This window comes from Pelodiscus sinensis, chromosome 1 (assembly GCF_052426305.1).
Source record: "Pelodiscus sinensis isolate ZL-2025 chromosome 1, ASM5242630v1, whole genome shotgun sequence".
NCBI classification, from domain to species: Eukaryota; Metazoa; Chordata; order Testudines; family Trionychidae; genus Pelodiscus; species Pelodiscus sinensis.
The window spans coordinates 312,251,069-312,264,004 of record NC_143052.1 but is presented as its reverse complement, the minus strand read 5'-3'; the positions used below and the strand labels follow the sequence as shown (position 1 = coordinate 312,264,004).

Sequence of the window (12,936 nt, the reverse complement as noted above, 5' to 3'; positions counted from 1 at the left end):
GTCTTTGCCCACGAAAGCTTATGCTCCTACACTTCAGTTAGTCTATAAGGTGCCACAGGACTCCTCGCTGTTTTTGCAGATTCAGCCTAACATGGCTACCCCTCTGATAAAGAAAAAACAGTTTCTTGCCATTTCAACCAGAAAGGACATTGTCTCAATGACTTGATTACCTGCATCCTGCTTCAAAGGCCTTTTAAGACTACACTTGAAAGAGAATCCTCAACTGTCATTCATGCTTAAATTCGACACTTTACAACTGAGTTTGAATAAAGACTCTAATTATCTTACCCATTACAAAGATAGCTTCCCCAATTTTCACCTCTAATATCATTAGCTCACAGACATTTACCTCCCCCCCCCCCATCACCCTTCTGTTCTGAAATTTGATTTGTCCTTTTCATATGTGTTCATTTTTTTAATTGTATCCTTTGGTATATATGGTTGTGACAATTTTCTTCCACTATTTGATCTGAGGAAGGGGGTCTGGGCCACAAAAGCTCATCACCTAATAAACCATCTTGTTAGGCTTTAAAGTGCTACATAGTCCTGTTTTTTGTCCAGGAGGGACGTGTGGTCTGACCGCCTGTGTAATGCAGGCCATGCCCACAGGGCGCCCCTGATGGCTAGAAATATGGTGCACATTTTTAATAGTGAGGTATTAGACTAATTTCACAATTTCCATGCAATCCATGAAATCATGAATTCTACAGGATCTTATTCATAGTGGGATTTTGGCTGAGGGTGTGCAGAGCAGGGTAGAAAGGAAGGTATTGCAAGAGTTGGGTGAAACCAGGCTGAGTTAAAATATCTTTGAAATTGGGTGCGAATAGACCCTACAATTAACATGACTGTCAGGATTAGGTAGTCCCCCCCAACCTATGACAAAAATCCATCCAGGAGATTTGGACCCAGGGGTTAATGGGAGAATTGTTCTGGTATGTATGATCCCTGAATGGATTCACAATTGCTTTTGTCTTATGTGGAGATGGAAGAGAGGATCATGCTTAATATATTTTTACAATCAAGTTAATTATATCAGAGGGGTAGCCGTGTTAGTCTGAATGCATCTGACGAAGTGGATCTTTGCCCACGAAAGCTTATGCTCCTACACTTCAGTTAGTCTACAAGGTGCCACAGGACTCCTCGAAGTTAATTATAGGTTGTGTTCACACCGAAAGAGGCAAAAAGCAAGAGAGCCAAGAAGTAGCCTATGAAGACCCTGCAAAAAGTGAGAGAGAGAGACCTTTAGTCAGTAACAGTCTCCAAAAAGTTTGGGATTATAAACAAACTATTTTTTGTTTTCTGGTTCCTCCTGCTTTGACACACACACAACCTTATACATTCCTTGTTAATAAGCAAGACTGCACCAAAGAACATACCAATCCCTTTCATTAGTTTCTACCCCCTCCAGTGGGAATATCCCCAGAACCTCAAACTTTGACTAGCTGTTTGTGGGGTGAGGCACAATGGATGTACAAGAGCAGGACTCTGCCAGCAAACTAAGGAGGTTTACTTGCTGAGGTACATATAATATGCCACAATTAAATTGGCTTAAGCAGCCTTTGTATGGATGCAAGGACAAGCCTCAACCTGATTCAAGGTGACTACTCTGGACAGTTACTGGTACTTCAGTCAGCGCAATACAACTGACAGAAGTACCACTATATGAATACTCAAATGAAATCAAGTCCTTGGACTAGACAGACAGGGAAGAATTTATCCAGAGAGTTAAAGAGTGACTAGCATCCTCTTCTCTCTCACAGATCACTGCTGTAATGGGGCCTGGTGCCACAACACCTTTCATGTACCTTGCCTTGCTTTGGGAGAGTCTGCTGATTTATTGCATTTCACACAAACATTTGTGCAATTAATTGTATCCAGAATTATAAGAAATGCAGCAGACTTTATAAACAACTATCAACTGTTACCTTCTATACAAGGGGTTGCCAAACTTATTGGACCTCTGAGTCACATGCAACAATCTTCAGGACTATGAGAGCCAGCGCACACCTGCTGGGAGCTTTGGGGTTTCAGCCCTGTTCCTGTTGAAGCCCTGCGCCCTGGTAGGCATGCCCTGCAGAGCTGAAGCCCGAAGACCACCCACCCACACTCTTGGGAGAATCCCCACTGTATTACCTTGCAGTAAGGTAGTGGTCTTAATCCTCTCCACTGTCTGGTAGGTGAAGAATGGTGTGGCGTTGGGGTGCTCTACAAAGCACACTTCAATGGTTAAAGAGCCACATGTGGCTCATGAGTCAAAGTGTGGCCACACCAGTTATATGCCATCTACTACCACAACCGGGGAAAATGCAAAAAACGTTCAAAATAAAAACATGCTAAGCACATTTATCGAGTCACATTTACCAAATCCCGTGGCTCTGTTAGAAGACATGTATTCAAGTCCAGGTGTCTTAGGCTCGCAGTCCATGTGAGATAAAAAGTCTAAGTGTTCTGGCGCCATAGGTTCCATAATGTTTGGAACACCAAGATGCTGAACGTCATTAACATTCTACATTGAAATGCAACAGAATTCCAAACTAGAGACTGGTCTTTAATTTTACTGTGATCTTTAAAAGTGATGCTTGCTATGCCAGAAATTCCTCCTCTGCGGGGATACCACAGAAACTCAAAACAAGGTACGTCACCATCAGTTGCTATGTGATTAATATAGCTGGAGTTGTGTATCTTGATTTGACCTTCCCCTGTAGTGTAGGCCTGGCCTCAGTTGGGGGTCAAGGGCTGAGTCTGCTAGCAGAAGAGGAGTGAGAAGTCCTCCTACTTACATTCCCTCAGTTTCCAGCTCTATACTGCCACCTGTGTTTTGTTAGAAAAAGAATCCAATGAAGGGGCACCAGCTAGTTGAGACGGGGGAGAGAAAATTAAATCAGATTGGTCATCCAGAGCTAAGGATCAGTGAAAATTAATTTGCCTTTTTTTTTTAATTCACAGCAGCACCCATCGTAGATGTTTGAATTTCAGATGTTTGAATCTCACATACCTGCTCATGCTCCAAACAGTGAATCCTGGTCTCAGCTCGCCAGTCAAAGAGATTAAGCACTGCAGTGTCTCTCTTGGGACTGTGGGAGGCTGCTGATGAAAAGAGCGCGACTCTTAATTCCTGTGCATTGTCAGTGCTATCCCCTCCTTCCCCCAGCTGGCCAGACAGGAAAGTCGCAGTGGTGGTCTAGGGAAATACAACATATAGTTACTATTAGAAGCATAACTGGTTGGAAAACACAAACATTTATATAATTAATTGCATCCAGAATAAAAAAAAAAACAGGAACACATAAAGCTCATTTACTGATTCACATCTGCTGAATCCCACTGCTCTGGTTAGAGACTGGAGTCCATGCTCAGATGTCTTAGGCTCCCAGTCCATGTAGGGTAAAAAGTCTGTATCTTCCTTAGCTATAAGTTCGGGAATGTTTGGAACACCAGAGTGCTGAACTTCAGTAATATCCTACATTGAAATGTAACAGAATTACAGATTAGAGAGCGGTTTTTAATTGTATTATGATCTTTAAAAGTGATGCTTGTTATGCCAGAGATTCCTTCTCTGTCAAACAATGTAAGGCTGAGAGTTAAATGAGGGGTAAAATTGGTGAGGACTATACAAAGGAGGTGCATTCAGTATATGTAAGGTTGCCAGATACTTTAAAAAAAAATACCAAACATGGCGGGAAAAAAATAGTTGTAAGCAAAAAAAAAAAAAAAGGTCACTGCACCTTTAAATCGCCACACTCCCTGCTCCTTCTATCCTGCCAGACGTGGCAGGAGAAGAATATCCCCACTGGCCTTCTGTCTGAGAAAAACAGAAAATACCAGACATTTTACATGTCCGGTATTTTCTGTTTTTTTTTACCGGACAGAGGCAGCGAAAACTGGACACCTGGCAACCCTAAGTGTATGAAAATTGCTAGGTATATACAAACACAGTAAAAGTAACATTATAATGCCCTGACTGTATTAAGGGTTGTTGTATCATAACACATGATGGTAGTAAATGGACTTCCACACTACATTGGCAATGCACTTTGATGTATTCGGAGAAACATCTTCTGTAACTTAGTTCAGAAATTAGCCTCTATTTTGCTTTCAAGTAAGCAGATCGATCAGACACTTTCAAATTTTTGATGTCAGCTGTTACTCATTTGTCACTTCCCCATCACAACTCCTTTATACAAGCTAATGGTTAAGATCAACCAAGAAAATCAATATGTTGTAGATTACGAAAATAAAACATAAAAAATAAAAAAATAATAAAATAATACAATACAACAATAAAATATTTTTTCGATGAGAGTGTAATGTAGAAGTCTGGATTGTGGTAGATGAATGTACAGAATCCTAACATACGAAGATGATGTTTACATTTCTTTTTTTCTGATTTATGTACAAGATACATGATGTGCTTTATTACGTATTTGGTAAAGATTTTTTCCAACTTTTTGGAACCAGTATGTAGTTAACATGTTATTTGATTTTTATACTACCTATCTTATACTGTTTAAGTTTAACTATCATTTATGATATTTCACAATAATCAGCGCCTTAGTGGAACGGCACTTTGTTTTTAAAAACTGTATTATATAAAGATCATTACTAGACAGTATCAACAGAGATGATTATATTTTCTGAAAGTCAGTGACTAGAACTGCCAGAAGAGTGAAAGCTCTGACTAGTCTCCTGCTAGGGAAGTAGCGGCCAAGTGCAGAGGAGGTAGTACATAGAGTGCTGCTGTGGCGGGGTCACCAGCTCCGCCCCCTTCAACCCTAAGGCCTGGTCCTTTAACTGCTGGCCCCGCGGCCTAGTCCTTTGAATACAGGCCCCGCGGCCTAGTCCTTTGAATACAGGCCCCGCGGCCTAGCCCTTTATGGTATCCCCTTGTCGTCCGGGATCTGGGAGGAAGGGATAGGGGGGCTCAGGCCCTCCCTTCCACCAGGCCCCAACCGAGGGCCCTATCAGTGGTGGGTGGTTCCCACCACTGGCTCAGTGGGGAGTTCTCCCCGAAACTTGCCGAGCCCGCTGGGGCCTTTCCTGGTCCCCGCCGTGGGTTGCTTCCTACCCCTTCACCCAGGCCAACAGCGGTCCCACCTGTGGATGCAGGTCTGGCTACAGCAGCACAGTTGGCAGGCATGGCTTGGGAGACAGCAGTGGCTGGGGCAGCGACAGCTTCTAGGGAGGCTGCACAGTGCAGCTGGCATTGCGGTCTAGCTCATCGGGGAGACAACAGCGGCGGGGGTAACTGGTCTGGCGCCTCTTGTTCCAGTTGCAATGGCTGTGGCTCCTATGTCTGGAGAGGATCTCCTTCTTCTCCAGCGGCCCACCCCAACTGAGCAGCCCTGCTGCCTTTTATACCTGGGCTGCATTGTGAGTATGCTCAGCAGGGCTGCAGGGGAGGGGCGTTTTCTACCCAATAGGTGAGCTCTCCACCCCCTTGTTCAGTGCGGGGCTGGCCAGCCCTGTCACAGCTGCACAGAGCTTAACAGTAAAACTTTGCCTGCTTAAGGAGTGACATTTCTAAGAAAGGGACAACAATTCCACCAGTAACTACTGTATAGCATTGCAGAGATATTATACATGCTATGACATCTACCTAATGTAACATTCTTAAAGAGCACAAACAAAACAGTATTTATTTCTATGAACAAAATCTGCACCAGCCTATTTTTTGTTGTAAATGAAGTAGAAGTGCAATTGTGCAAAACATGGACATATCTTCAATTCCTTAAATTATCCCAGTTTATTCAGTGCTTTCTCCATGACATTCAGATAATTATTCTATAATAGGCAATTGATTATTTTCTTTAGTATTCATATATAATAAATAATAATTATAACAACTATCAGTATTACTTATATTATAAAAATGCCTAATATGTTAGTTGCTGTACAGACTTATGGGAAAACACAGCCCTTGCTCCTCAGGGCCCAAACAGTTTCTTTCAATTACAATTGCAGTACTACTTGGTAAAACCATTCTGCTAGATCAAAAAGCTCATTCTGGACACAAGATGGTGACTTTATAGGAGTTGTGCCTACAGATACAGTCTAAAAGTGAGAATACTTGCATAGTTCTGAATTCTGCCACATGTGTACACAGATACAAAAAGAAATCTGCAGCTTCTAAATCATTAAAAAAGCAAATATCTCCAAAATAAACATAGATTATGTGTTGGTTCAAGGGAGGGTAGTGGGTGGGACAGACACGGATTTTGTTTGGTTGCCTAGGTATTCCAATGACATATGCTATAAAAGAAGCTTCATAAGGAAAGTCAAAAAGCTTCATTCAAAAAGCGCCAAACAACATAAGCTTTTGCAAAAATAATAATTTTAGTTCTTCTGAAAAAGAACCAGAATTGTTCACTGTGATAATATTAAGCAATGTATGCTTTAACAGTTCTTACAAGAATTACAGTATTTGTTTTTCTTTTCAGTTATTTTCTAAAGACATTTTAGAGAGACACAGACTGAATGGGATAATTCAATAGAAACACATACCCTTTTCTCTACTGCCACAAAACTTGTAAACTGGGTTATGATGGAGTTCTCCATGCTGAGATTAATAATCAGGACTTTCAAAGTATGTTTCTTCATCTAGAGCAGGGGTCTCCAAACTTTTCAGCCCGAGGGCCGCATTAACTATCAAACAGCAGTTCGGGGGCCGACTACACACTTGAGGTCCAAATAAAAAACATGGATGTTGTTTTTAATTATTTATTTAATATTATTTTATTCAGTTATTATTTAATAACACATTGATACACTACACATGAACACCTGTATTAGTGTGAATGGTGAAATTGTTTCCTGGATGCCAAAATAGAGCCCAGCCCACTAGTGACCTCATGAGAGAGCTAGCCAATAGGATAAGAACGCACTGGCCAATAGGGAGCAATTGTCCACGCCAAGTCCCAACCCCTCTTGCTGTGAGGGATGCGCAGAGCCCGGGCTCGGCCGTTGGTCCGCAGGGCGAGTCTCGCTGCCCAGGGCAAGGGCTGCGAGGGTCCAGAGTCCCTCCTCCGTCCCGCTGGCTCCTCCGGCTACCCTCTCCTGGCTGCCTGCCCAAAAGAAAGTGAGTGCCGGCCGCCCCTGTCCTTCCGGCCCCTCCCCCTTTTGAGCCGGCACGCACGGGGCGTGCCGCTCACCCTGGCGTCCCTGCCCCTTCTCCTCCTGGGTCCTGCCGCCTTCCTCGCCTGCCGCGCCTGCGGCTGTGCGCCCTCGCTCCCCTCCCCGTGGGCTTTCCCCTGGGCTCCGCTGCGCTGCGCCGCTCGGCGCTTCTCCGGGGGAGGGGCTGTCAGTGTGGGGAGTTTCTTCCCCGCCCCAGCTCCGCGGCGCTGCGCCGCTCGGCGCTTCTCCAGGGGAGGGGCTGTTAGTGCGGGGAGTTTCTTCTCTGTCACAGTCTCCACGGGCCGGATGAGAGGGCCTCGCGGGCCGCATCTGGCCCGCGGGCCGTAGTTTGGAGACCCCTGATCTAGAGTGTTATATATTAACAAGATATGTTTAAAAAGAAAGCATTCATGTGAAAACAATGATATTAACTAAAATAAATACTAGTGTCAAAACTGAATATACTCAATATGTTCTGATGTCCTCTGGATACAGGCATATAATTAAGCTCAGCTCACAGCTATTTCTACAGAAGGCTTATATGTTTCTGTTTGTATGCCTTATTCCCTGCTTCCTATTTAGAAGTTCTGAAGGGAGAGGGGCTCATTCCATGAGGAGTAACAGTAGTTCCAATTAGGATTTTTAATTCGAACTACCTACTCTGTGGGCTGTGGGCACGGAGTTCGGACTAAGGGGGATTTAAAAATGGTGATGCCCGGAAACATGCAAATGAAGCCCAGGATATTTAAATCCCGGGCTTCATTTGTAACTCCGCTTGCCCTCATTACCCTACCTAGCTCGAACTAACGATCTAGTGTGGACATACCCTGAGCTACTTGCAATTTATTCACTTGTACTGTGGAAGAGGAAACTGGAAATGGTAATTCTTAAAGAAAAATGGCACTGGAATGGCCTAAGTCAGAAGTCAGTCAGGGCTGTATAAACTAGCTACTATGGTCTTGGGCTTCCATCTCCTTCCAGTGCAGGCATATGACTATCAGATCCTAGATCAGTGACAGGCATTACTGAAACCTAAAGGGCAGCAGATCAGCAGCACAACTTTCCCTCTTCCCAATAAAGCAAGATGTCTTGAATCTATGGGGCACCATTTGTATCAAGTCAGGAATGGAAATGCTCACGGGCTCAGAAACATCCCGTATCACAGGCAGATTGCAACACGCTGGGACCTCTCTGAAAAAAACAGCCTTGTTTGCCAGAATATCAACTTTCATTTAATTAAAATAAAGTAAGCCTCTAGCCCCAAACTGCCTCACCTGGCCCTGCCTGTGCTTCATCAGAGCTCCCCCTATCTCCTCCGTCAGCCTGCTGTTGCAGTGCAGAGGCTGGGGTAGGCAGGCTGGGGGCTAAACTGCCTGTCCTCCCAGTGCTGGGGCCACTCTAGTTGCTGGGTATCAGGATTGGTGTCTCAGTGGAGGGATTGGCTTCCTGCTTAGGGGTCTCACTGGCAGACTCACGGCACTCCTCTCTAGTACTCTGGGGCCAAGGGAGGCTGAGGCAGTACTGCCCACCAGAGATCTGGGGTCAGGCTCTCCGGAGCACTGGGGCAGGCTGGAGCCGTGCTGCTTGACAGCTTTCTGGAGCTCCAGGGCTGGGGGAGGTGAGGCTGCACCACCAGCCAGCTCTTTGAAGCTCCAGGGCCAGGGAAGGCTGGGGTGTGCTAACTTGGTTTGGGGGTGCGATCCTGGGGCAGAGGGTAAAGGCCAGCAGCCACATTAGTAGGCAGAGCTGGGCAGGGGCCAGCAGTGGCCACACTGGGGAGGGGCAGGGCTCTGGTGGGCACAGAAGAGGTAGGGCTGGGCAGAGCTTGCCTCCTCAAACCATGGACCTCTCCTGTTATGACTATGAAGAAAACCTCAAAAATGTGACCTGGGTGTAATTGGTATGGAGATTTCTGTTGCTATACAGAGCATGGACCTAGCTCTGAAAGGTGAGATTGGCCTGTAAGTTTTCAGAGCTACTGGCCTCTTACCCACTCACTTGAGTGAGGTGTTACCTCAAATGCCCAATGATGATAATTTAAATGCCAATATAGTTAACTATTTGTAAGGAAGTAGTATGGGAGAGTCACAAATGTGCAAAATTTACAATCTGTGAAATAACTGTCTCACTTTGATGCCTCAAGATGATGATATTTGGAAGATACCATCACTTATTTATTCCTCCCAGTCAACTCCAATTTGCCTAGAAGAGCATACGGGCATATTCAAGTCCTAGTGATGGGGAACAGGGGAGACAATCTCAGGAGACCAGTGGAGCTCTAAACAATTTTAAACACCTGCCTGATTTAGTGTGATGCAACATTACACAGACTCACATAGGCATTATTTTGTGGGCAGCATGTTGAAAAGTACCACTACAAGTTGTACCTCCCTGGTCCAGCACCCTTGGGACGAGAGCTGTCCCGGACCAGGGAGTTTGCCAGACCAGAGGTGGTCAGTGCTCCCCTGCTGGCTGCCCTGCTCCTGTGCTCCTCTCCCTGTGGCTCACTGCCCTGCCACTGGCCCCACTAAAGCTAGCCCAGCATGGCTCCCCTCCTTGCTGCTCACTTGCTTCCCCAGAGTTTCTTGGGGTTACCAGTGAGGACCACTTGGATGCTGCCAGTCCCATTGCCACACCAACCCTGCTGCCCTCGGGGTTCCCCAGCCAGGGTCGTCCAGCCACCTTGCCCCACTGCTGGGGCTGCCCCACTGCCGCTGGGGATTCCAGCCTGCTCGCCTCCACCAGATCCACTTCAACCAGGGCTTCCTGGTGGAGGCTGCCTGGTCTTCCCAGCCCTGCTGCCACTGGGGGTTTCCCAGGTTCCTGGATGAAGCCACCTGGGCACGTGGCACTGCTAATGCTGGGGGTTCCCCAGCTCGAGCAGGAGCTCACAGCCGCCACCTGGCCCCCTGACTCTGGGAATTCCCTGGTTGGGATTAGGGTTCCCCAGCCACCACCTGGATTCATTAATGCCAGGGGTTCCGAGCCAGGGTGGGGGTTTCCCAGATGCTGCCTGGCACAGCGGGGCTCCTCAACCCCGGTGTTGCTTCATGGCTATTTGGTCCAGTAACACCCCTGGTCCTGCCAGACCACAGAGGTTGCTGGACCACAGAGTCCTGGATCTGGGAGGTTCAACATGTACTATGTTTTTCCACCACTATGACTCCAGAGCTTGGTACTGACTCTTGCAAACTTTTCTCACATAGGGTATGTCTACATTACCACCCTAGTTCGAACTAGGGTGGTAATGTAGGCAACCGGAGTTGCAAATGAAGCCCGGGATTTGAATTTCCCGGGCTTCATTTGCATATTGCTGGGCGCCGCCATTTTTAAATGTCCGCTAGTGCGGACTCCGTGCCGCGCAGCTACACGCGGCACGGACTAGGTAGTTCGAACTAGGCTTCCTATTCCGAACTACCGTTACTCCTCGTGGAAGCCTAGGAAGCCTAGTCCGAACTACCTAGTGGGACTACTCAGTGGGACTACTCAGATGAATACAGTTTGCAGGATCAGGCCTTCACCCATACAAGTAAAGATTTACAGTATCATGTCTTATGTCTATAACCGGATGTTTAACTGAATGTTGAAAAATTGGAAGGTGTTCAGAAAACAGCTCCAAGAATGATCTGAGGTGTAGAAAACATACCTTCCAGTGAGAGACTTAAGAAATTCAATCTGTTTGGCTTATCCAAGAGAAGGTTAAGAAGTGACTTGATCACTGTCTACAAGTACCTACACAGGTAAAAGATTTCTGACAGTGGACAACTCTTTAACAGACACTAAGTAGAATTCATCTAGGGATGTGATGGGTTATCTATCACTTGAGCATCATATTAAATGCTCATAATAGTCCATTCTTGCCTTAAAACCCATGATATTCATATTGTAACCTTCTAATTTCCATTCCCAAATCAAAGATTCTCTCCACTTCTCCTCTTCCCATCTCTTCTCACTGAATCCCTTTAACTGTTCTCATTTTAAACATAAACTGAAATAAAACAGAGATTCCTAGTTCATATTCCTATCTTCAGAATGACAAACCTCATGTTCTGTTTCATTTTCATGAAGTATCCCGTTTTCATAGTCCCTAATGAGGGCTCTTGCTGTGAGTTTGTGGAGCAGCTACATTAAGGAAAAAAAGACAAGTTCAAATGATCACCAATCTAAAAACTTGCATTTAAAAATTTCCATTTGACGTATTAGAACTTCCTCTGAATGAAGAGGGGTGGTGGGGAGGAGGGACTGAAAGACAGGACTCTCAGCTCTGTACAGCTCCCCATGAGGAACCCAGCTATCCCTCCTAGGCTCTCAGCTCTTTTCCTCCTCACCCGGCTTCTCACATCCCTAAGCAGAGACCCTCATGGGCACAGCCCAGTGGGGGAACCAGGCTTTAGCTATCCAGCTTTTCTGTCAATTTCACAGTTCTAGCACAGCCTCCTCCCTCCTCCCCCCCCGGCCTGAAACTGAAAAGACAGCCAACAGCTGATGCTAGTAACACAATGTCTACAGACACTGGAGGTGCGTCACCAGCTTCCCCATTGCTGGAGCTACACTGACGTAAGCCTTATGTCTCTTGTGGAGCGGAACTATGTCATTGTAGTAGGGCACTTATATTGGTGGAACAAGGCTATAGTGCAGGGTAAAAGGGCCTTCTTGGGCCAAATCTGGCCCACCAAGCAGGTTGATCTGGCCTGAGGAGGTCCTGCCACTCCCCTGTGCCCAGGCCAATCAGGGCCTCGGGACTAGGGAGGACATGATGCTTAGAGTCAACCCTAGAGGTTGACTCTAAGTGCCACGTGCTGGAGGGCAGGGAGCGAGAGACTTTGTGCCCCCCCACCCTCAGGCCAATCAGGGCGTGGGAGCAGGGGGAAGAACACAACGTCTCCTCTCACCCTGCCCATGCCCTGCAAGGAGTGCACAGTGCTTAAAAGTACCACATGCTCCTTGCAGGATGGGGGCAGAGTGGGAGGAGATTTTGCGTGCTCCTCTCGCCCGCAAGCTGTGATTGGCCATGGAGGCGGGGGAGCGTGCGAAGTCTCCTCCCACCCAGCAAGGGGCTCAGCACTTAGAATCAACTGCCAGTTGCTGCTCAGTTGGCAGGTGACTCTTAGCAAGGCTTTCTCTTGCAGGGCGGGGGCAGACTTCGCATGTTCCCCCTGCCCCCAAGCCATGATTGACCAGGGGGCATGAGAAGAAGCACACAAAGTCTCCTCCCACTGCCAGGGGGGCAGGTGCCCAGAGGGAACCACCAGCTGTTCAGAACAGCTGGTGGGTCTCTCTGGGAGGGGCAGGGGCAGGGTCAAAGATTTCATGCACTTCCCCACCCCTAGACCAATCAGAGTCTGTAGACATGGAAGCATGGAAGTGTTCTGGCCCTGCCCCTTCTACCTGAGGCCCCTCCCCTTCTGGGGCGGGCCTGGAGCCACTTAAAAAATTTCTGAAGTGATCTCTGGTCAAAAAATTTTGCCCATCCCTTCTATCAAACATAATCAGGTTGACTCAAGACAGCTTATATCCACCGAATTGTGTAGTGTAGCCCAAGCCTCGGCTCTTAGAATTTTTCCAAAATGCAAAGCAAATGCTGCTGCATCATCCCCAGTAAACATCACACCAACATCTGAAACTACCGAGGCAGCCCCAACAAATTCCTAAAATGAGAAGAACCACCTCTCGCACAGGTAAGTTTATACTTTCTAAGTCAGTCTGGGTCAGCAAGCATGGAGGAAATTGGCTCATTTATCCCACATGGGTCAGTTGCCTTTTTAAAAGCTTCTTTCATATGAGGCTAAGGTTCTTTATTAAAACAGCAGAAGCAAAAATGTT

At 46.5% G+C, this 12,936-nt stretch overlaps 1 protein-coding gene across 1 annotated transcript in view; it reads right to left on the bottom strand.

Moving 5' to 3' along the window:
- Window positions 1-218: 218 nt before the first annotated feature.
- LOC149525834 (protein mono-ADP-ribosyltransferase PARP4-like) overlaps window positions 219-12,936 on the bottom strand; it is a 64,159-nt gene continuing 51,441 nt past the window's right edge. The window contains exons 27-31 of the mRNA XM_089777842.1: window positions 11,155-11,235; window positions 6,505-6,600; window positions 3,266-3,463; window positions 2,999-3,184; window positions 219-2,509 (exon numbers count right to left, since the gene is read on the bottom strand). Coding sequence (XP_089633968.1) covers window positions 2,321-2,509; window positions 2,999-3,184; window positions 3,266-3,463; window positions 6,505-6,600; window positions 11,155-11,235 — 750 coding nt within the window. The 3' untranslated portion in view covers window positions 219-2,320. The remainder of the gene's footprint in view (window positions 2,510-2,998; window positions 3,185-3,265; window positions 3,464-6,504; window positions 6,601-11,154; window positions 11,236-12,936) is intronic.